Source organism: Pygocentrus nattereri, chromosome 23 (genome assembly GCF_015220715.1).
Source record: "Pygocentrus nattereri isolate fPygNat1 chromosome 23, fPygNat1.pri, whole genome shotgun sequence".
Classification (NCBI taxonomy): Eukaryota; Metazoa; Chordata; class Actinopteri; order Characiformes; family Serrasalmidae; genus Pygocentrus; species Pygocentrus nattereri.
Genome location: NC_051233.1, coordinates 26,369,836 through 26,391,749, shown reverse-complemented (window position 1 = coordinate 26,391,749; position 21,914 = coordinate 26,369,836). Strand labels below are relative to the sequence as shown.

Here is a 21,914-nt window from a genome sequence, read left to right as displayed (position 1 = left end):
TTTTTTTCTGTGGCTCAAAAATACATTTTACATTCAGACTGTTAAAATTGAATGAATTAGTATACCTTGTACAATATGTATCCCCACACATGTGCTGCAATAAATGATGAACTAATGTGGTAATGTGCACCCCTGTTTCTGTTCTGTTCATGTTTCCATGAAATCCTTGTAGATTTCTGTTGTCCCACTGCATAATGCCCATTACTGATAAAGGACACTGCATTATAGCTGACTCTCAGACCCTCTTAAGAATTTTTGCATAAGCATAATGTTGTTAAGCTTAAATATAAATGGTAGTAAAAGAGAGTGAAAAACACAGCATTGTGTAAGATCATTTGAAGATTTATATGTACATTAATTTACATTTTAATCTTATCTTTTTGTAGTGATATACATTGGCATAGCCAAAAAAATGATGACAAAAGTTAATAATCAACTGACTGATCAACACGCAAACCTAATGAAACTCATGGACTATGTCAGGTACAGTATTCTTAATAATAGGAACTTATTAATATACTAATGGCACAATGATAAGGCTGTATAAACTCTGAACAGTATTTATTTTTCATATGTATTTTCATGTCCAGAGACAACATCTCAAAGTTGGAGAAAAGAGGTATAAAAAAGAAAACTACTGTTGGAGTGTTTGGGAAGACGGGGGCTGGGAAGAGCTCTCTGATAAACGCCATCCTCGGGGAAAAACATCTGTTACCATCAGGAACCCTGTGTGCCTGTACTTCAGTCATCATACAAGTTGAAGCCAACATATCAGACTTCAACTACAAAGCTGAGATTGAGTTCATCTCAAAAGAGGTACATAATTTATACACACATTTGTATTACTACACAAACTGAAACTCGTAGTTTATTATAATTTGCCTAATTGATTAAAATGTAGTTGATATTTAAGGGTTGGTTTTACCCAAAATTGTTCCCTCAACCAAAGTATAGTTAATCTGCTATATTTTGACATATATGGTTTTAGTATATATATAAATAATCTTATTTGCACTGTTGCCACCTGTTAGCATCCTGCAAATTGCATGAACAAAAATATACAAAAGTTCAGACAAAATTCAGGCATCACAATGGCTGCTAATATTACAACAGTTACAACTGTTGGTCTGTTTGTTAATTTTTTTTTATAATGAAGCATGGTTTTTGATTATTTAGAATGGTTCAACATGAACCATTGCATGCCTATATTTTTAGTTTTGCATTTGTTTTAAGTAGTTTTGCATTGGTTTACATAATGACATGATTCTTTAGGTGGAAAACGTGTTGCATATGGTTCTAGAAACTGTTATAAAAATGGTTCTGTATATATATATATATACGGTGGCGTGGTGGGTAGCGCTGTCGCCTCACAGCGAGGAGGGCCTGGGTTCGATTCCCCGGCCGGGTGACCAGGTTCCTCTCTGTGTGGAGTTTGCATGTTCTCCCCGTGTCTGCGTGGGTTTCCTCCGGGTTCTCCGGTTTCCTCCCACAGTCCAAAGACATGCAGTCAGGCCAATTGGGTGTGCTAAATTGCCCCTAAGTGTGAGTGTGTGAGTGACTGTCTGTGTCTGTGTGTCTGCCCTGTGATGGACTGGCGACCTGTCCAGGGTGTATCGTGCCTTTCGCCCGAAGACTGCTGGGATAGGCTCCAGCACCCCCCCGCGACCCTGACGGAGAAGCGGCTTGGAAAATGGATGGATGGATGGATGGATATATATATATAATACACACACACAAAGTCCACTGGTTATATCACGCACTGATATTATTTTATTTTATTTATTTTTTTTGCCACACTAAGCATATGCTTCACCTTATAAAAGGAAACTCTTGGAGTTGATCCTAACTCTAATCCATCACTTATAATAATGAGAATTCTACACAAAAACCAAACACCCTTGAGATGTGTTTCATGTTTTAGCTTTTTTTTTTTCTTTTTTTTTTTTTAACTTCTTATTGTATTGTTCATAACTAAAGTAGTATCTTAACCTTCAGGAATGGAAAGATGAACTTAAGAGGCTTCATAAAGACCTAACAGATGACAGTGAGGAGAGGGACAGTGCAGTGTACCGTACAGCAAAGCAGAAGATTGCAGCACTGTATGGAAAGGAAACTGTTTCTAAGAACTTAGAAAACCTCATGAAAGATGATCATTTCACAGGAATTCCTGAGTTTCTCAAATCTAAACCCAAAATGATAACATGTGAGAAAGTAAGTGAATATAGGTTTATTTGCTGAGAATGTTTTATCAATCTGAATGCACTTCTTTTGTGCTTATGTCTATGCATTATGTTGTTCAACACCAGGCCACAGATTTCTCAGATGAGATAAGGTGTTACGTTCAGCATGATGATTCAAGTCCTGGAAGATGTTACTGGCCGGTAGTAAAGAGTGTGACCATCAAGGTTCCAAACTGTGAAGATTTTCTGAAAAACATTGTGCTAGTGGATCTTCCTGGAACTGGAGATTACAACAAGAGCAGAGATCAGATGTGGAGATCGGTGATTATTGTTGATAATTTAATAATTTGTTAAATGTGGGTCTGATTGCAAATTCATCAGTACAAGTTTTGAAATTGTCTGTTCAGTTCAAGACAATTTTACAGCAATGGTTTAGATAAAAATTAAATTTCTAGGATTTTCCTGTTACTCCAAATACATTTGATCAAACAAGACATGTGAGATCTGAAGTTTCCTTCTTTAGTTTTGCATTGGAATTACAAAGCTAAAGTAATATCTAGTAGACATTTTATGTAGTTTCTCACAATGTTCAATGTCCTGTTGTCTGTAAAAATGGACAAAAGTATATCATGTAGCTAAAAGAGTAGTAGTATCTGCCTTAAAGCTGGTAATTTGTCCATACTTTTGTCTATACCACTTTAGTAGGAGCCTATCTCAGCGGTCACTGGGCGGAGAATAAAAGCTCTTAAAAATCGCAATCGGTGAAGAGAGAACAGAATTAAAAGCGATACTGGCACCTAAATGAGTGAGGAAGGAAGTTCATTCATCAAAGGCATTTGTTTTAAGAAATATAAACATATCATAATATATACCCCATATAAATGTGAATGTTAGATGAATGTGATTCACAATGTTTTCTTCATGTAAGTGTTCTGTTAACGTTTCATCAAAAATGCCCACATTTACTTACAGGATTTCACTGTAGGCTATTCAAATGTTTCCTTTAAGCTTAAAATGCTGTTCTACTTATACACACATACTGTACCTGCAGCTTACCCCCCAAATTTTTTTTTTTGAGGATACAGATACTCAAATACATGAGTATATAGCTTTTATGTTGGTGTATTTACCTTTTCATAAGACAGGCCACAGCCTGCTCAGGGGTTGTGTGTACTGCAATGAACTGAAGCAAACAGAAAAACAAACAGGATTTAATGACAGATAAGCAATCTTTTCATTAAACATATTAAGACAAGAATTAATTAATTTACAATTAATTGAAATTAAATTACAAGTTGTAATCCTATGCTGACCTGACTACAGGTAGGAGGTACAGAAAAACTAAAATGGGACTAGCATTAACAATCTGCGTGATATATACAAAAGTTATTGTAAAAAGCGTAATAGAATATAATAATGCTGCATGAATAATGATAGACAGACACACAGTGATAATTCCTGAAAGGCAAAATGGGAACTTTACAATGCCAGAAATGACAGACCAGCTTTTAGAATACACTATTCCTCTGATTATACCAAAAACAGAATACCAGACGTCACCCATGGGTGAGTCCTCGGTTGAATGTAACTAATCTAATAATTCTAATTAAATCGTGTAACTCCTTTCATGTAGGAGTTTTCTTTCATTTTGGAAAGTATCTTAATGTTCATTATTTAGCAGACATTTCCCAAAACACTTCTTGAAGAACTACATAAACGTGCTCATTAAGGAATGACTAACCTGACTAAGCTGTTATTCACAAAGTGCTTTTTTATTTAAATTTTGCTTGCAATTCTGTGAGAAGTTACTAATTTAAATGCAAAACAAGTACATAATATTATTATTTATTATTATTATTATTATTATTAAGCTACAAAATAAAACAATAATAGTGACACTTTATTTTGAGTGGTCTTTTTTAGATAAAATAAACATGTGTGTGTGTGTGTAGAATATGCCAGAATAGTTATGAAGAGAACAGGTGTTCAAAAGATCATGACTGCTCACTACATTCCCTGCTTACATGGTCATGTTTCCTTGTAATGTTTAACTGTATCGTTGTGTTTTATAGAAATTGAAAGATTGTTCCACAGTGTGGATTGTAAGTACATCAGATCGTGCCGTTTCTGACCGTAATGCCTGGGAGATTGTTTCTCGCAGCATAAGAGACATGGCGCAAGGTGGAGAGTGCAGGAGCATCACTTTTATATGTACCAAGACTGATGACATCGACCCAGAGGAGTACATGAGGTCAGCTGAAATTTATCTAATTAATCATTAAGTTATATATATCATGTCCATCTTGCACACATGTGATTTATTAAGGTTAACCCCTTGCATGTCCAGGGCCTGCTGGTGGGCCCAGTTTCATTACACACTTCTATACCCTAAAAATAGTTCAGTTTGTATTGTAGTCACTGAATAATACGCCTTAGTATGTAATAATCTTGGGTATTTAAGGGGTAAAGGCTCTCATGGATAATTTGATAAAGTTTCATGAGGACCGGATAAAAAAAAAATCTAAGACCTGTTTGCAGAGCTCTGACCTCAATATCACTGAATGTGTTTGGGATAGCTTGGATCATGACAATGCAACCAACTTCTAACACTGAACTTTATCCTATACTATACTACACTGCTCAAAAAAATAAAGGGAACACTCAAATAACACATCCTAGATCTGAATGAATGAAATATTCTCATTGAATACTTTGTTCTCTACAAAGTTGAATGTGCCAACAACAAAATCACACAAAAATCATCAATGGAAATCAAATTTATTAACCAATGGAGGCCTGGATTTGGAGTCACACACAAAATTAAAGTGGAAAAACACACAACAGGCTGATCCAACTTCGATGTGATGTCCTTAAAGCAAGTCAAAATGAGGCTCAGTATTGTGTGTGGCCTCCACGTGCCTGTATGACCTCCCTACAACGCCTGGGCATGCTCCTGATGAGGTGGCGGATGGTCTCCTGAGGGATCTCCTCCCAGACCTGGACTAAAGCATCCGCCAACTCCTGGACGGTCTGTGGTGCAACGTGACGTTGGTGGATGGAGCAAGACATGATGTCCCAGATGTGCTCAATCGGATTCAGGTCTGGGGAACAGGCGGGCCAGTCCATAGCTTCAGTGCCTTCATCTTGCAGGAACTGTTGACACACTCCAGCCACATGAGGTCTAGCATTGTCCTGCATTAGGAGGAACCCAGGGCCAACTGCACCAGCATGTGGTCTCACACGGGGTCTGAGGATCTCATCTCGGTACCTAATGGCAGTCAGGCTACCTCTGGCAAGCACATGGAGGGCTGTGCGGCCCTCCAAAGAAATGCCACCCCACACCATTACTGACCCACTGCCAAAGCGGTCATGCTGAAGGATGTTGCAGGCAGCAGATTGCTCTCCACGGCGTCTCCAGACTCTGTCACGTCTGTCACATGTGCTCAGTGTGAACCTGCTTTCATCTGTGAAGAGCACAGGGCGCCAGTGGTGAATTTGCCAATCCTGGTGTTCTCTGGCAAATGCCAAGCATCCTGCACGGTGTTGGGCAATGAGCACAACCCCCATCTGTGGACGTCGGGCCCTCATACCATCCTCATGTAGTCGGTTTCTAACCGTTTGTGCAGACACATGCACATTTGTGGCCTGCTGGAGGTCATTTTGCAGGGCTCTGGCAGTGCTCCTCCTGTTCCTCCTTGCACAAAGGCGGAGGTAGCGGTCCTGCTGCTGGGTTGTTGCCCTCTTACGGCCTCCTCCACGTCTCCTGGTGTACTGGCCTGTCTCCTGGTAGCGCCTCCAGCCTCTGGTCACTACGCTGACAGACACAGCAAACCTTCTTGCTACAGCTCGCATTGATGTGCCATCCTGCATGAGCTGCACTACCTGAGCCACTTGTGTGAGTCGTAGAGTCCATCTCATGCTACCACAAGTGTGAAAGCACCACCAACATTCAAAAGTGACCAAAACATCAGCCAGAAAGCAGAAAGGTACTGACAAGTGATCTGTGGTTCCCACCTGCAGAACCATTCCTTTATTGAGTGTGTCTTGCTAATCACCAATAATTTCCACCTGTTGTCTGTTCCATTTGCACAACAGCTGTGAAATTGATTGTCAATCAGTGTTGCTTCCTAAGTGGACAGTTTGATTTCACAGAAGTTAAATTTACTTGGAGCTATATTGTGTTGTTTAAGTGTTCCCTTTATTTTTTTGAGCAGTGTATATAAAAATAAATAATCTCCATCCATCCATCAGCAGCCTAAACAAAGAGGCCCAGGTCTCCCTTTCCCCTGCCACCTCCTCCAGCTCTTCCGGAGGGATACTGAGACGTTCCCAAGACAGTCGAGAGATATAATCCCTCCAACATGTCCAGGGTCTTCCCTGAGGTCTCCTCCCCATCGGACATGTCTGGAACACCTCCCTAGGGAGGCATCCAGAGGCTCAGAAAAAACATGTCTATACAATTTTCTTGTCAAACTTTTCCATTCTATGGTGCTAACAATGTATCTGTGGATGACCATTATGGGTAAACCTCACTATCTTTTATTTCTATCAGCATTGCACAATTACTGTCCACACGACAAAACATCAATATTTGGGGTGGTAATTTGTCAAAAAATAAATAAATCAGTTACTCTTTTTTTTTTTTTTCTGCTTATTGCCTTTATTCAGCAAATGAAGTAGATGCATTGCTTTGTTCAGAGTGATACTGTGAAACAGCTGTTGGACATTTTAGATATTCTCAATAAAACATTTAAAATTTAAAATTAACATAGGCAAACAGATGGGTGTCATTTCATTCTGGTTAGCAAAGTCATGTTTAATGTTTAATCCCAAGCTACATTTTTTTGATTAGAGAGTAGTGTAGCAGTCCTGTCCATTTTAATATTTGCCTTGTTCACTCTAATGTTTGAGTGAGTAGAGGATTTTGAGTCTTGTACATCATGGAAATCATGAGTCTGATAGGATATTGATGCTCCTGTATTGTGACCCATAAAATTTGCTCTGAATGTTATTATTTGCACTGCAATAGAATCCAGAATTAAGTTTCTCTATAACATAGTATTTCACCTTAAACGACTCTGAATTACTTTGTATTTATTAACCATTTAATTCTACAATTTTTTTTTCCTCAAGTCTGGTGGATTTCCCCTTTGTCTATTTTGTCATTAATGTCGTTTTTCATAAGCACTTCTGACAAACACGTATTTGATTTGTAGACTCAAAAAGCTTAAGGATGAAGACTTTCGGATCACCCCACAGGTAATATGGGTTTACTTAAAATGTTTGTCATTTATATCAATAGATAGCGGCATTAACACATTCATTTTCTTTATAGGTTTCACAATACAAGGACAAGAGAAAAACTGCATGCATTTTGCATAGGAATGGCGTAGCCAAGGAAGATGTGAAGAGGAGTTTTAAAGAACAACATAACATAAAAGTACTTGTGTTTTGTAATTTTTTTTTTTTATATACAAGTTTCCTAGTCTCAAAACATGTCATCAGGAAAAGTGGATCTCTTATCATAATTATAGTCCTTCCTAGTGCTACAATGTCCAAGTACATTCTTCAGAATTTTTGTGACTTACAGTTGAAGCCAAAACGTTTACGCTCAAGACATTCAAATTAAATTTTTCACAGTGCACATTTCTTGTTGCCACATATTAGTTTTAAGTTATGATATGCACTTAATTTCCCAAAATAATAACTAATCACTATTAAGTTTTATTTATTATGTCAGATTTTCAGTGGGGCAGTAGTTTACATACATTTCATTAGTATGTGGTGGCACTGGCTTTTAATTGCTTAACTTGAGCAAACACTCAGGGTAGTTTTCCACAAGCTTCTCACAATACCTTGCTATAAGTGTTGTCTATTTCTCCTGACAGAAGTTGTTTGTGGGCCTCCTTGTTAGGACACGTTTTTTCAATTCAGTCCACAAATTGTCTATGGAGTTTAGCATATGGCTTTGTGGTGGCATAAAGGTTTATAGTCTTTAAGCCATTTCGTCACATTTTGTCCTATCCCAGCGGTCATTGGGTGGAAGGCAGGATACACCCTGGACAGGTCTCCAGTCCATCGCAGGGCAGACAGACAGACATATACATTCACACGCTCACTCAAACCTAGGGGCAATTTAGCGTGTCCAATTGGCCTGACCACATGTCTTCGAACAGTGGGAGGAAACTGGAGTACCCAAAGGAAACCCACACAGACATGGAGAGAACATGCAAACTCCACATAGAAAGGACCCTGTTCGCCCAGTCAGGGATGAAACAGGTTATTCAAGGTGAAATTAATGGTGCTCCATTCTTTTCTATGCTCATGCATACCACCCAAGATATCTCCAAAAGGATCATGCACATTGTTGTACAGCAGGAAGCTCCATGGTGGTGAAACTGGTCGAGAAGGCTTGTGAGTAGGGGCACCTGATCAAGACAGATGAAGCAACAGCACCAGACTGCAGACAGCAAACACAGTTAATTCTTTTAGGAGTGACTGAGAACAGTGTACAGTGTTAACAAAGACTGCAGCAGGTCGAGTTATTACAGCCTTACTAAAAAGGGGGAGCCAGAAAGATAACAGAGATATGAGGCTCCCTGAGATGTCAGCACCCCTCTGCTCCACCATCAGCGAACCTGAGTGAACGTGTGAGAGCTGTGGGGCGATGACACCAACACTCCCAGTTTACCATAATACTCTGCACCCTTTATCTAATGAGAAAAAACTAATTCCCAAAGCCTTGATCAAACAAGCAGGTTTTTAGCCTAAACTTAAAGACTGAGGCTGTGTCTGAGTTCTGAACACTGACTGGAAGATCATTCCAAAGCTGGGGGGGTTAAGTATGAAAAGGCTCTACCCCAAACGTAGCTTTATTAATTCTAGGTACTAATAGTAAGCCAGCACCTGATGTGATGGTTCATAATAAGAAATACATTCACTCAGGTAATAACTTTAGAGTTTTATATGTCAGTAAAATAATTGTATACTCAATGCAGAATTTAACTGGCTGCCAGTATAGGTTTGACAAAACTTCACTAAAATGTGAGGACTCTGGCTGCACCATTCTGGACTGAAGCTTGTTCAGGCTTTTGCTGTAACATACAGACAGCAGGGCATACAGTAATCCAGCCTTGAGGTAATAAATGCAAAACTTGGTTTTCTGTGTCATGTACAGTGAGTGCATCTTTTTATTTGGAAGTATTTCAAAGATGGAGGAAAGCTATTCTAGTAATTTTGATTATATGTGCGTCAAAGGACAGATCAAGATCGATCGTGACACCAAAGTTTTGTACTGATGCAACTGAAACTATTAAGTTTAAGCATTAAGTTAAACAGTTTGTCGGAGTTGAGTAGGAAGAAGTTACTCGACATCTTTTATGACTCTTAGGCAGTCCTTAATCTTAAATTGAAGTTTATCATTTTCTTTGGTCAATATATACAATTGTGTGGCATTAGCGACATCAACATCACTGAGGCCGTGTTTACTGATAATGGCAACCAGTGGTAGCATATCGCTGCTGTCGGAAGAAAACCTTGTATTTCCAAAATGGTAACTTTACAGGAGAAGGAAAAAACTTTTACTTTAACTTTACTTCAAAGTAAGTCAATGGAACCAGAATTTTTCCCATGTAATTTTGGGTCATTTCTTTTAGGCCATTCATCATAAAATTTACAAAAAATGTAAAGAGTAACAGATACTTTCAAATTATGTCAAAAACTGAAAAATGCCAAAAGTGGAGATACAAGGTTTTCTTCTGACAGCAACGATATATAATGTGAATAATAGAGGTCCTAAAACAGAGCCTTGTGAAATACCATACTTTGCTTTTGTATAAACAGATGATTTGCGTTTACAGACTGATCTGTAATCTGTAAACTAATGTAATCTGTCACATACCAAGAAAGAACTATTCTTGTTACTCAAGGTCTATCTAGTAAGATATACATACACTGGCAACTTTATTAGGTACACCTTACCTAGTAAAAGGTTGGACCCCCTTTTGCCTTCAGAACCTTTCAACAAGGTGTTGGAAACATTCCTCAGAGATTTTGGTTGGCTGTTTGAGTTCCTGTTACCTTTCTATCATCTCGAACCAGTCTGCCCATTCTCCTCTGACCTCTCACATCAACAAGGCATCTTCATCCACACAACTGACCGCTCACTGGATATTTTCTCTTTTTCGGACCGTTCTCTGTAAACCCTAGAGATGGTTGTGTGTGAAAATTTCTGTTTCTGAAATACTCAGACCCGCCCGTCTGGCACCGACAACCATGCCACGTTCAAAGTCACTTAAATCACCTTTCTTCCCCATCCTGATGCTCGGTTTGCACTTCAGCAAGTTGTCTTGACCACCTCTACATGCCTAAATGCATTGAGTTGCGGCCATGTGATTGGCTGATTAGCTATTTGTGTTAACAAGCAATTGAACCTAATAAAGTGGCCAGTGAGTGTAATTGTCTTTCATATCAAATGCTACACTAAGATCAAGTAGAACGAGCAAAGATACATTTCCTTGGACAGAGAATAATAAGAGATTGTTTACAGTTTTCACTCGTGCTGTCTCTACTATGATAAGGCATAAAACCAAGCTGAAATTTTTCAAGAACTTGTTGTGCCACAGCTTTTTCAAAAATCTTTGATATAAAGGGAAGATTTGAGATTTGAGGTATATAATTTGATAAATCACAGGGATCATGATCAGGTTTCTTAATCAGAGGTCTAATTACTGCTATTATAAGAGATTTTGGTATATAGCCAAGAGTAAGAGAGGAGTTTATTATTGACAGAAGAGGCTTGGTTATTTCTGGCAAAATTTCTTTGAGTAAACATGTAGGAATTGGATTTATTGCAAATAAATTTTGACTAATAAAAAATTAAACTACATTATATTGCCAAAAGTATTCGCTCTTTTGCCTTCACAAGCATATGAACTTCTTCAATGACATCCCATTCTTAATCCTTATGGTTTAATATGATGTTGGCCCAACCTTTGCAGCTATAACAGCTTCAACTCTTTTGGGAAGGCTTTCCACAAGGGTTAGGCGTGTATTTATGGGAATTTTTGACCGTTCTTCCAGAAGCGCATTTGTGAGGTCAGACACTGATGTTGGACAAGAAGGCCTGGCTCACAGTCTCCACTTTAATTCATCCCAAAGGTGTTCTATCGGGTTGAGGTCAGGACTCTGTGCAGACCAGTCAAATTTTTCCACACCAAACTCGCTCATCTATGTCTTTATGGACCTTGCTTTGTGCACTGGTGCGCAGTCATGTTAGAACAGGAAGGGGCCATCCCCAAACTGTTCCCACAAAGTTGGGAGCATGAAATTGTCTAAAATCTCTTGATCTGCTGAAGCATTAAGAGTTCCTTTCACTGGAACTAAGGGTCAGAGCCCAACTCCTGAAAATAACCCCACGCCTTAATCCCTCCTCCACCACACTTTACACTTGGCACAATGCAGTCAGACAATTACCGTTCTCCTGGCAACCGCCAAACCCAGACTCGTCCATCATATTGCCAGACAGAGAAGTGTGATTCATCACTCCAGAGAACTCGTCTCCACTGCTCTAAAGTCCAGTGGCGGAGCTTTACACCACTGCATTCAATGCTTTTCATTGTGCTTGGTGATGTACGGCTTGGATGCAGCTGCTCAGCCATGGAAACTCATTCCATGAAGCTCTCTCTTGAGCTAATCTGAAGGCCACATGCAGTTTGGAGGTCTTTAGTGATTGACTCTGAAAGTTGACAACCTCTGTGTACTATGTGCCTCAGCTTCCACTGACCCCACTCTGTCGTTTTATGTGGCCTACCACTTTGTAGCTGAGTTGCTGTCATTCTTAATCACTTCCACTTTGTTATAATACCACTGACAGTCGACTGTGGAATATTTAGTATCGAGGAAATTTCACAACTGGACTTGTTGCACAGGTTGCATCCTATCATGGTACCATGCTGGAATTCACTGAGCTCCTGAGAGCGAATCATTCTTTCACTAATGTTTGTAGAAGCAGTCTGCAGGCCTAGGTGCTTGGTTTTATACACCTGTGGCCATAGAAGTGATTGGAACTCCTAAATTCAATGATTTGGATGGGTGAGTGAATACGGCTGTAGTTACATGGTACCCAAGATCTGAATTAGCTTTGTAGGGAGCAAATTAATAATAATTAACTGTGCATTTTGAATTTTTTATTAAAAATGTGTTTTAATTTTATTATTTTTAATGGAGCTACGTTATCCTCAGAAGACATGTTTTATGACAAGAGAATGAGAAAGAGATGTTTTATGACATCTCATTCTAAATCCGTAGGCATTAATATGGAGTTGGCTCTAACAGCTTCCACTCTTCTGGGGAGATTTCTACAGGAATTTGGAGTGTGTCTGTGGGAATTTTTCTCCATTCATCCAGAAAAGCATTTCTAAGGTTAGACACTGTTGTTGGACAAACGGTCCTGGTTTGCAATCTCCATTCTAGTTTATCCCAAATGTGTTAGATGGGGTTGAGGTCAGGGCTCTGTGCAGTCCAGTCAAGTTCTTCCACATCAAACTCATCTAGTTATACCTTAATGGACCTTGCTTTGTGCATTTGGGTTCAGTCACGCTGGAACAGAGAATGTTCTTCCTCAAACTGTTCCCACAAAGTTGAAAGCATACAATTGTCCAAAATGTCTTGCTTTGCTGAAGCATTAAGATTTCTCTTCATTTAGTCCAACCCCTGAAAAACAACTCCATAGCATTATCCTTCCTCCACCAAACTGCACAGCTATCACAATGCAGTCAGGCAGATAATGTTCTCCTGGCATTCACCAAACCCAAACTCATCCATCAAACTGCCGGTTAAGAGAAGCATGATTCATCACTCCACAGAATACATTTCCGCTGCTACAGAATCCAGGGGTGGCACGCTTTACACAACTCCAGCCAGTGCTTGGCTTTGTGCTTAGTGATACAAAGCTTAAATGCTGCTCAGCCTTGGAGGCCAGAGGTTTGGACCTCTGTTATTATTGAGTTACCAGAGCAGTGATTTTTATGCATTATGCACCTCAACACTCTGCATCCCGCTCTGTAACTGTTCATGGATTTTTCCTTGCTATGAAGGTTCTAATAGTACACTCCCAATTAACTCCTTATTATGAGAAAACGCCAGCCAATAGTTGTTAACAGAAACAACTGAAACAAGAGAAAGTGTTAACATCAATTTCTAGAATCTTCAAGAATGTTTAAACAGATGTGTAAAAAAATTCACCCACTGGAAATCTCTCTATAATGAAATATAGCTGAAATGAAAGTATCTAAGGGATTGCTTTAAATTTCTAGTTTTTAACCCCTTTTTAAATTTCTGATGTAAAGAAAGTGGACACCCTAACTGATGTACCCAAAGAAATATACAGCAATATGAAATGTGACTATCTTTAGCCTAGGTGTATGTAATTTTTTGGCATCAGCTGTCCTAGCCTTCATCCATGTGACTGGATTTTTTCCCCTTAATATGGGAAAAAAAAAACTAATTTAGTGATTTTCCTCTTTATTCCACTAGAGACACTTAAAATGTGATGATAACCTCCCTGTGTTCACGGTGAGTTCTAAAGAATTCTTCAACAAAGATGGAATCCTGACAGAAGAACAAACAGGTAAAGCCCAATTTCCTAAATCCATAAGCAAATATTAATTTAAGCCTAAAACTGCAAAATAAGTTTAGTGAAAATATCACAAAGATAAGAACTTTTTTTTTATCTGAACATATGTAGAGATACCCAAGTTGAAGGACCTCTTAAGGACGTACAACAATAATTACACAAACGAAAGAGCAAGTCAATACATCTCTGGAGCACATGGAATTCTTTCCTTAATTCAAGGTTCCAAGAAGAGTGACACTGAAATGGTATGTCACACCACTGAATGTATGGCTTTAATGACACAAACAGTCCATCATACAGCCAAAGGCATTTTTTATGCAAAACAAATATTGTGCCTTAATAAATTTGCATTTCACATACTGACCCAACATTTCCAAATATGGGTTGAAGGAACAGATCTCCTGATGGCATGTGCCTGCTGATGTTTGTAATGTATCATTCATTATCAAAAAAACACATATCATATCATATAAAAACAAAGAAATTGAATCAAAACAAAGAAATCAGATTTTAAAAATGCACAGAAATGGCAGCAATAGATTGACCCTCCACAAAACATATTATGATTCAAAAACAAAACAATTTTTCAATACGTAAACATACATGAGAGCACAATAAAATAGCTTTAATTAGGAGTGTCACAATAAGTATGTTAAAATTCTTTTCTTTTTTCAACACAGAGGTTGTGAGATGATACATGCTGTAAATTCAATACAGTTAGATTTCATGCTGTTAAACGTAGAATACCAGGGATGGTTTCTATAGTTCTCTTAAACATAATTCCTAAATGATAGCCTTGAATGTAAAACAAACTGTGTGGCTCTCAGAACTGGTAAAAATGGTGCCAGACTGTTATTAGTATAAGAAACTGCTCAAATGGCTGTGCAAGAAACCAGATAGAGACCCAGACAGACTTGGAGGAAATTGTCTGTTTTGTTGAAGAAAAACTCGCAGGCACTGGTCGTCTACACAGCTATCGGAGGTTACATAACTGAGCATGTAATTTCACAGACAATGAGAATGGTAATCCAAATGATTGATCCTTGCCGTCTTGGTCTTTGCCAGTACAGTAACCGAGGCCCCAACATATTATGGCAGCCCCACCTACAATTAGCCTACTTTATCATTGAAACATTGCAAGTTTATTCTTTTAACTTTATGTCTTTATTATCAAAATATTATGACTTTTTTCTTGGAATATTATGATTATGATTTTATGATATTATGATTATACTTGGTATTACATTTTAACAAAAGGATTGTATACTGAAACCAACAAGCAAACAAGTACTTAAACAGGTTTTGTAATAACATGTATGTTCTAGATGACTGAGAAGACCACACTATACGAGGAATTGAAGAAAAATCTTGACAACCAACTTGAAAATCTGCGTGAAAACTGTCGCCAAATTCGCAGTTCTTTGGGTGAGCATCTTTCAAAAGGAGCAAGAGTGTCTGAAGAAAAATGTGCTGCAACAACAAAAGAAATAATCATGGTATTTTTACCCCTTATAAATGATATCATTTTGAATCATTTTTAAACATTGTATTCAAGTCCTTTTTATTACTGTATTTTTGTAGAATCATACAGATGGTCGAGGATTTCATCGAACTCTGACAGCATTGTGTGAGAATGACGGAGTCTGCATGTCTAAGAATGGAGAAACACGAAATCTTAACATGAGCTTGATCAAACCCATGTTGGACCACATTGATGAAACATTCAATGACTTCTTCCCGTAAGTAAAAATTAATTCAGTTTCTTTGTATAGAGCTTAATAACAGACCTTAAGATCTGCTTTCAAAGACCAAAAAGGTAAAAGCAATGTATTACACTGATTAGGCAACTGCATAAAATATGTCTTGAAATCTTGCTGTAAAAGACATATAAAGCTGCATTTGAAGGAGAGGACTACAATCATGGATTTTATCATAAAAGCAAACAAGCAGCTGGGCTTCAGCGTGCATTACTACAGATGGTTCAAATGGTTCAACTGGAATGTTGACAATAAAACCTACTAGACAAATGTACCACCACTACTTAAATAAAATAAATAAATAAGTAATATTAAAAGATGGCCTATATAGCCTTGAAATGAGAAAAAGAAAGTCAAATCTAGTTTCTTCATAAGTAGCTGATTTCTGTGTATTCTAAAAACTCATTTATTGACACCACATTTATTGACAAAATGCAGTAGTCCATTGTGGATTTTGAGGAGTGTTTAGGATCATTATCTTCTTTTCATCTTTATCTTTTGTACACATGGTGTAATGTTTGTTTCCAGAATTTGCTGGTATTTAATCAAATCAACTCTTCCCTCTACCAGTGAAATGTTACCCGCACCACTGGCCACAGCACAAGCCCAAAGCTTATTCAATCTACCCCAATCCTACAGTTGGAGAGGTGTTTCTTTTCAATCTCCTCAAATATACCTTTGCCCATTGTGGCCAAAAAATCTATTTTAACTTTAGTCCACAGGACTTGTTTCCAAAATGCATCAGGCTTATTAAGACATGCCTTAGCGAACTTTTAATGCTGAAATATGTGGTGAGGACACAGGAAAGGTTTTCTTCTGATGACTCTTCGTGAAGGTCATATTTGTGCAGGAGTTCGGGGCCTTTTTCGAGTAAATCTCCCTGTATTTAAACAACTTTAAAATTTGCATCACCTGCCCTTTCCTAATGATGTTTGTAAAAAAAAATACATAGCCCCAAGAAGTTAATTAAGATCTGAGACCTTGAAAAAAAATTATCTGAGGACTCAAATCTCTTAGGGTGCTCAAACGTCTGCATGTAGCCCATTTCCTTTTATCCACTCTAAAATAGTAAAAATATACACAAATTTTGCTTAAAATGAATGTTGAAAAGAATGTTTCATCTTCATGCCGTTTGGAGTTCAGTTCATTATCTCCTCACTTTACTATTTACAGTAATAGAAATTTTGAACAGGGGTGCCCAAACATTTGCATGCCACTATTAGTATTGTACCCATATGCTGTAGAAACTCCCAAGTTTACACACACAAAAGATCACAAGGACACAACTGCTTAACAAATGGCCTTTACCTGTAAATCATTAAAAAGACCCCCTTGAAGTTTCATTGCAATATTGTAGGATGGAAACATGACTTAATTTGCTTTTTTCTACCTAAATTTCATACATACATAAATATGCACTACAGGCCCCAAAATATCCAAGTGGGGCAACCGTCTAAGCTTTGGCCCTGTCATTAGGAGATCGTGAGTTCGATCTCTGGTGATGCTACAACCATCCGTAGCTGGGAGTCTGAGAGAGCACAATTGGTGTAATGTTAGTCAGCACATGCATCTGTTAGCTGATGTAACAGATCTGGCGGTTGGCACTTTCCTCCGAGCACATTCAGCTGTCCAATGATGTTGCATGAGCGTCAGTTCAAAAAGATGTGGCAGGTGGCCTCACAGGTCTCGGAGGTTGCCTGTGTTAGCCCTCTCCCTCCTAGCACTTGTGGTATTGTGTGATTGGGGGAGTCCTAATGAGCAGGTGGAATTGGAGACAAGAAAATTGGCGGGGGGGGGGGGGGGGGGGGGGGGGTGCTTTACTAGAGCAAACTGCCCTGTTTGGTCTGATTTTTTTCATTTAAAATGAATCGGAAAACAGTTGTTTGGTCAATCTGGCATACAGTAAAAGCTATTCATGCAACTGAATTCAAGCAATGCTTGAATCTCCTCTCTTAGATAAGCTGCAGGTCCTATACACGACTATAAATTGAAACAGTCTCAGTTGGTCCAATCACAAAGTGTGATATGTCACTTTCACATGTGGTTGGATGCTTTGAAAAAGTAAAACACTGAACACCAGATGCTATTGGTCCAGTTGTGTCCAGCTGTATTAGCTGTCTGTCAAGTTGTGAAGTTACCTACAACCTACAAACATCCTCTGATGGACATTATGTGAGGTGTATTCAAGTACAGTAACAAAAGTAAATTTGATTTGTTACTTGCCATCTCTGGGTAGGGTCACATACTACTGCGCACTGCTTCACCTATAGGTTCACAATGCAAGAAAATACACTGGACCAAAATATTCTTCAGCAGGGCCAAGACCCACCAAATAAATCTTTAAGCTTTCAGTACACTGTTACTCAATACACTGTTCTTTCAGTGCTATTACTTACTGATTCTGCGGAACAAAGGAACACTAAAATAATTGCAACAGTTAGGTTCTAACAAATTAGCATCACAATATTTAGTTGTTTTTTTTTATTTGTTCTGATCCATGTTGTCATTTCAGATAACTAGATTAGCTCTCATCACTATTACTCTTGGTGTAACAAACACTGGTGTCTTACCAGCAAACAACTAATTGAGAGGATCGAACATCAAACAAGAGTGTTTTGTATGTTTCTATCTGCTAGTAGCTTGTAGCCATCAGCCAAAAGCAGTTCGGACAAGACTCTGCATGCTGTGCACGCAGGTATAGGAGACCCCACTGGTAACACAGGAGTACATTGGAAAGATCACTACTTAAAGCACACAGCTTGGTTTTCTCCACCTTCTTGCATGTCTTTATGGTGTAAATAACTGCTGTAAATCACCAACCAAATCACTAACTTAGCAAACTGCTAGTGCATAAATCAGGGACTCAGTATAGTGTTGGCTGTTAACTCAAATTACAAAGAAAGAAAAAAGGGGTACCAGTAATTGTAAGCTTTGTGTCTTTTTTAATCTATAGATGGAAATTAGATTTTTCTCATATTATTACTATCAACATTTTGCCAATTTTTTTTCCAGAGTCCAAAGGAATGTAACTGAGAGATCTCTGCATGCAAACATTGATATGTTCACTATCATCCCAAAGAACCTGATCACAGAATATAGCAAATCACCAGTGCTGAGTCACATGCTGAAATTCCTTCAAACTGAGGTGAATGGGATATTACTCGCAATTAACACCTGTCTATATACAATCCACATGATAGCTACAATCAGGGGTGTCACCTGGCCTGGATTTCTGGGGCTTTAGCTGCTAATATTTTTTAGCCAGCCCCAAACCTTATAACTTTAACATTTCAAGAGAGTGAGTGGATAGAGAGAAAGACTATGTGAGCAAGACAGAAAGAGAGCGAGCAAGAATGCGGCGGAGAAAGAAAGCAATTAGAGTGTAATTTCTTAAATAAGTCTTAAATAAGCACATTTTATAGGTTAATTCAAAAAGGGTGATATCTCAAAAAAACGTTTATAGTGAACTGGGCCAAGCCCTGGACATTTACAGTTCCAGACAATGCCCCTTGCTACTATAACCATATGATAATTTTATGTGGTCTCTAGATGTTTAAAAAGAGAAGGTTTTAGCAGAACTTCAGCCTCCTTTTCCTGGCTGTTGTACATTTTGTGGCAAAATATATACACAGTTTTATCGTAGCATTTACATAGTTATCTCACATATAACGTGAGATAATGCCAATCTACTAATGAGGTTTTTGAGTATGTTATGAAGAATATTATTGCACTATTGTGCAATTGACTGTTAGAAAATTCTTTATGAGTTTCATTTTCATACAATGTGTACTAGTTGTAACTTATTTCATCTGCTTTTATCTGTGAACAGGAAGAGAAACTCAAGACAGAGCTTAAATTGGAAATTGTTGAGCGAAAAAAGGAAATATATGAAACTCTTCTCAAATCTATCTCGACCACAATGCAGCCATGCTATCAGAGTAAGTTACTGTTATTTAATTTGATGATACATTTTAATTTAATCCTAACATAGAAAAGTGAACACTGCTTTGTATTAGACGCTGCTGCTCATAGTGGGAAGGGCTCTATGAGGAAGAAGCAGGAAATTCTGTTGAACCACATAGAATCATCAAAGAGTGAAATGTTCCAGAAGGCAAAGACTGAGATGCTTGATGAGCTGTATGAAACACTGGTTTGTATTTCTCCCATTGAAGCAAATTTATGGTTATCAACATGTAAATAAAATGTAATTTTTATGCAAATGTATCATTTGTTAGAATTTTTATATTCACATTCTCTTTAAAAGAATTACACCATGAAGAAGATAAGAAAAACATTAACGGAATCAATGGAATACTCACTTTGCAGTGCAAGCACCTTGCCTTACATGGGTAAGTTATTCTCAAAGCCAGGCACAGGTTCTCTTGTACTGGTATGACCATATAGCCATAGGGATTATTAAAAATGATCAAAAGGAATATAATGAATATCATTTCTTTGGCGTTTTAGATGTTTCCAAGGAAATAGAGAAAATGGAAGAATTGAAAAGGTTCACTCAAGACTGAGCTCATTTATCCAAAAAAGAAGTCCAAGGATGTTTGGTGGAAATCTCACTCCACTGCTGCTGGCTAATTTGATGATGTTATGTATCAGAGTTCAGTATGTTATCAGTCACACGACATTTAATCTGCCCTGTAGGCCAAATGTTTTGATATTTCAAATATTACATTAGTATCTTTTACTTTGAGGTCTCTCATATTAAAATACTGTTCAAACTGTCTATTACGACTTTATCCAAAGACTATAAAACATTTTTCTTATAAATTTCTTAGAATTTCTTTCTACATAATCTTGATTGAAAAAATGTAACTGTTGCAGCATAATTTTATAGGACAGTTTGAAAACAATCAGTAGCCAGACCTGCATTTATCGCTTTGTCTTTTAATATTAGTCATGTATAACAATGGTTGAGGGTTATTTGTCATTATCTTATTCTAACAATTGGTTGGCTGTAAGTATACATTCAGCTCATTGATAAACATACTTTTGCTGTTGATATGGCAGCTGTTCTGAGAGTCACTGGCTACAAATTTTGACATTTTGCAACAAAGTACTTCATCATATTGGCATTGTTCTGTATCTCCTACCTGCTGTCACTTACTTTTCCTAATTTTGATTGTTCACGTCAGTGATTACTAGACTGCATACACTGAAGTGATTTCAATGATTTTCTTTTTATATACATACAGATTTAGTAAACGCTTGTCTTATTTAACTGGGATTGGTTTGTAAATGAAATAAAGCATTTAATCTGATGAGACTGAAAATTTAATTTATCTGATCAGACCCAAAAGTCAAAAGAAGAGTCAAGGTTGTAGAAATCCTGTTGGTTGGTGTGTAGACCACACAAAAACTTAGAAATGGTTTATTAGAGATCTTTAACAGAGAACAATAATGCAGAAATACAATGCAAATGTTTAGTACACACAAGACCACCTTCCATGCATGAACATTCAGCACAACATAATGGTTCCATAGTCACATGCTTGTCATGAGACAAATCACATGAAAGTAATTTAGAAACAATATAATATCTATGAAATCTAATACAGGATGTAAAAATAATAATACAGAAATGACTACCCTTTTAAAAGATCAAAAATGCAGTAAGCTCAGATATAGACAATCACCTATGATAATAAACTATGTGCCTGATAACACAAAGTTGAGCCTGTTTATTCTAAATATCCATCTGAGGAAAGCATTGCCTTTACAAACTCAGAAATATCTAAAACAATTTTTTTAAAACTTTACTCGCTTACTGCATGGACGCATAGATGTATTTCCCTCTTTCTACACATCTTGAAAACATAAGGCAATTTGGGAAATTAAGTGTTTCCATGTTTCTAAAGAACATCTGTGCCAGTGTAGTTTAGATATGAAGCACCAGAGTAAACTGGGGCAAAAGTAAATAACATTCGCTCTTGCTTATGAAAAGTTCTTTATTATGGAACTTGTCGCAGTGGTAGCCATCTTCTCTTCTTGTTTCGTTTTTCCATAGAGGCAACGCTTCTTATCCAAAAGAAGGGTTGATATGTCCAAACAGCTTACAGAGCAGTGTCCAAGGAGCTAGAGAGATGTTAGATTTGATGTTAGTTCTTCATCCACTAATCAGGAACCAATCTGATGTCCTGTTCATTTGTCACCATCTTAGATCTTAGAAAAAACACAGACACACAAGCGTTAGCATCATATTCTTATTACACAGTGTTGTATGCCCTTATGCAAACTTTTGGTTTAGCCATTGTCATGGATACCTTCTTTCCTTACCTAAGTGTACCTTGGTATGGCTCAAATGTATCCATTTTGGTTTTCCTTGACATT

At 37.8% G+C, this 21,914-nt stretch overlaps 1 protein-coding gene across 1 annotated transcript; it reads left to right on the top strand.

Annotated features, from left to right (window-relative positions):
* The first annotated feature begins 460 nt into the window (after nt 1-460).
* On the top strand, nt 461-20,845 carry LOC108427044 (nuclear GTPase SLIP-GC-like). The gene is made up of 16 exons (XM_037533699.1): nt 461-483; nt 591-816; nt 1,996-2,211; nt 2,307-2,501; nt 4,253-4,431; nt 7,397-7,439; nt 7,516-7,620; nt 13,716-13,809; nt 13,927-14,060; nt 15,141-15,311; nt 15,397-15,554; nt 18,585-18,717; nt 19,402-19,510; nt 19,589-19,722; nt 19,837-19,921; nt 20,040-20,845. Exons 1-16 carry the CDS (start codon nt 461-463, stop codon nt 20,093-20,095), a joined length of 2,061 nt encoding a protein of 686 aa, XP_037389596.1. The 3' UTR covers nt 20,096-20,845.
* The last annotated feature ends 1,069 nt before the right edge of the window (nt 20,846-21,914 follow it).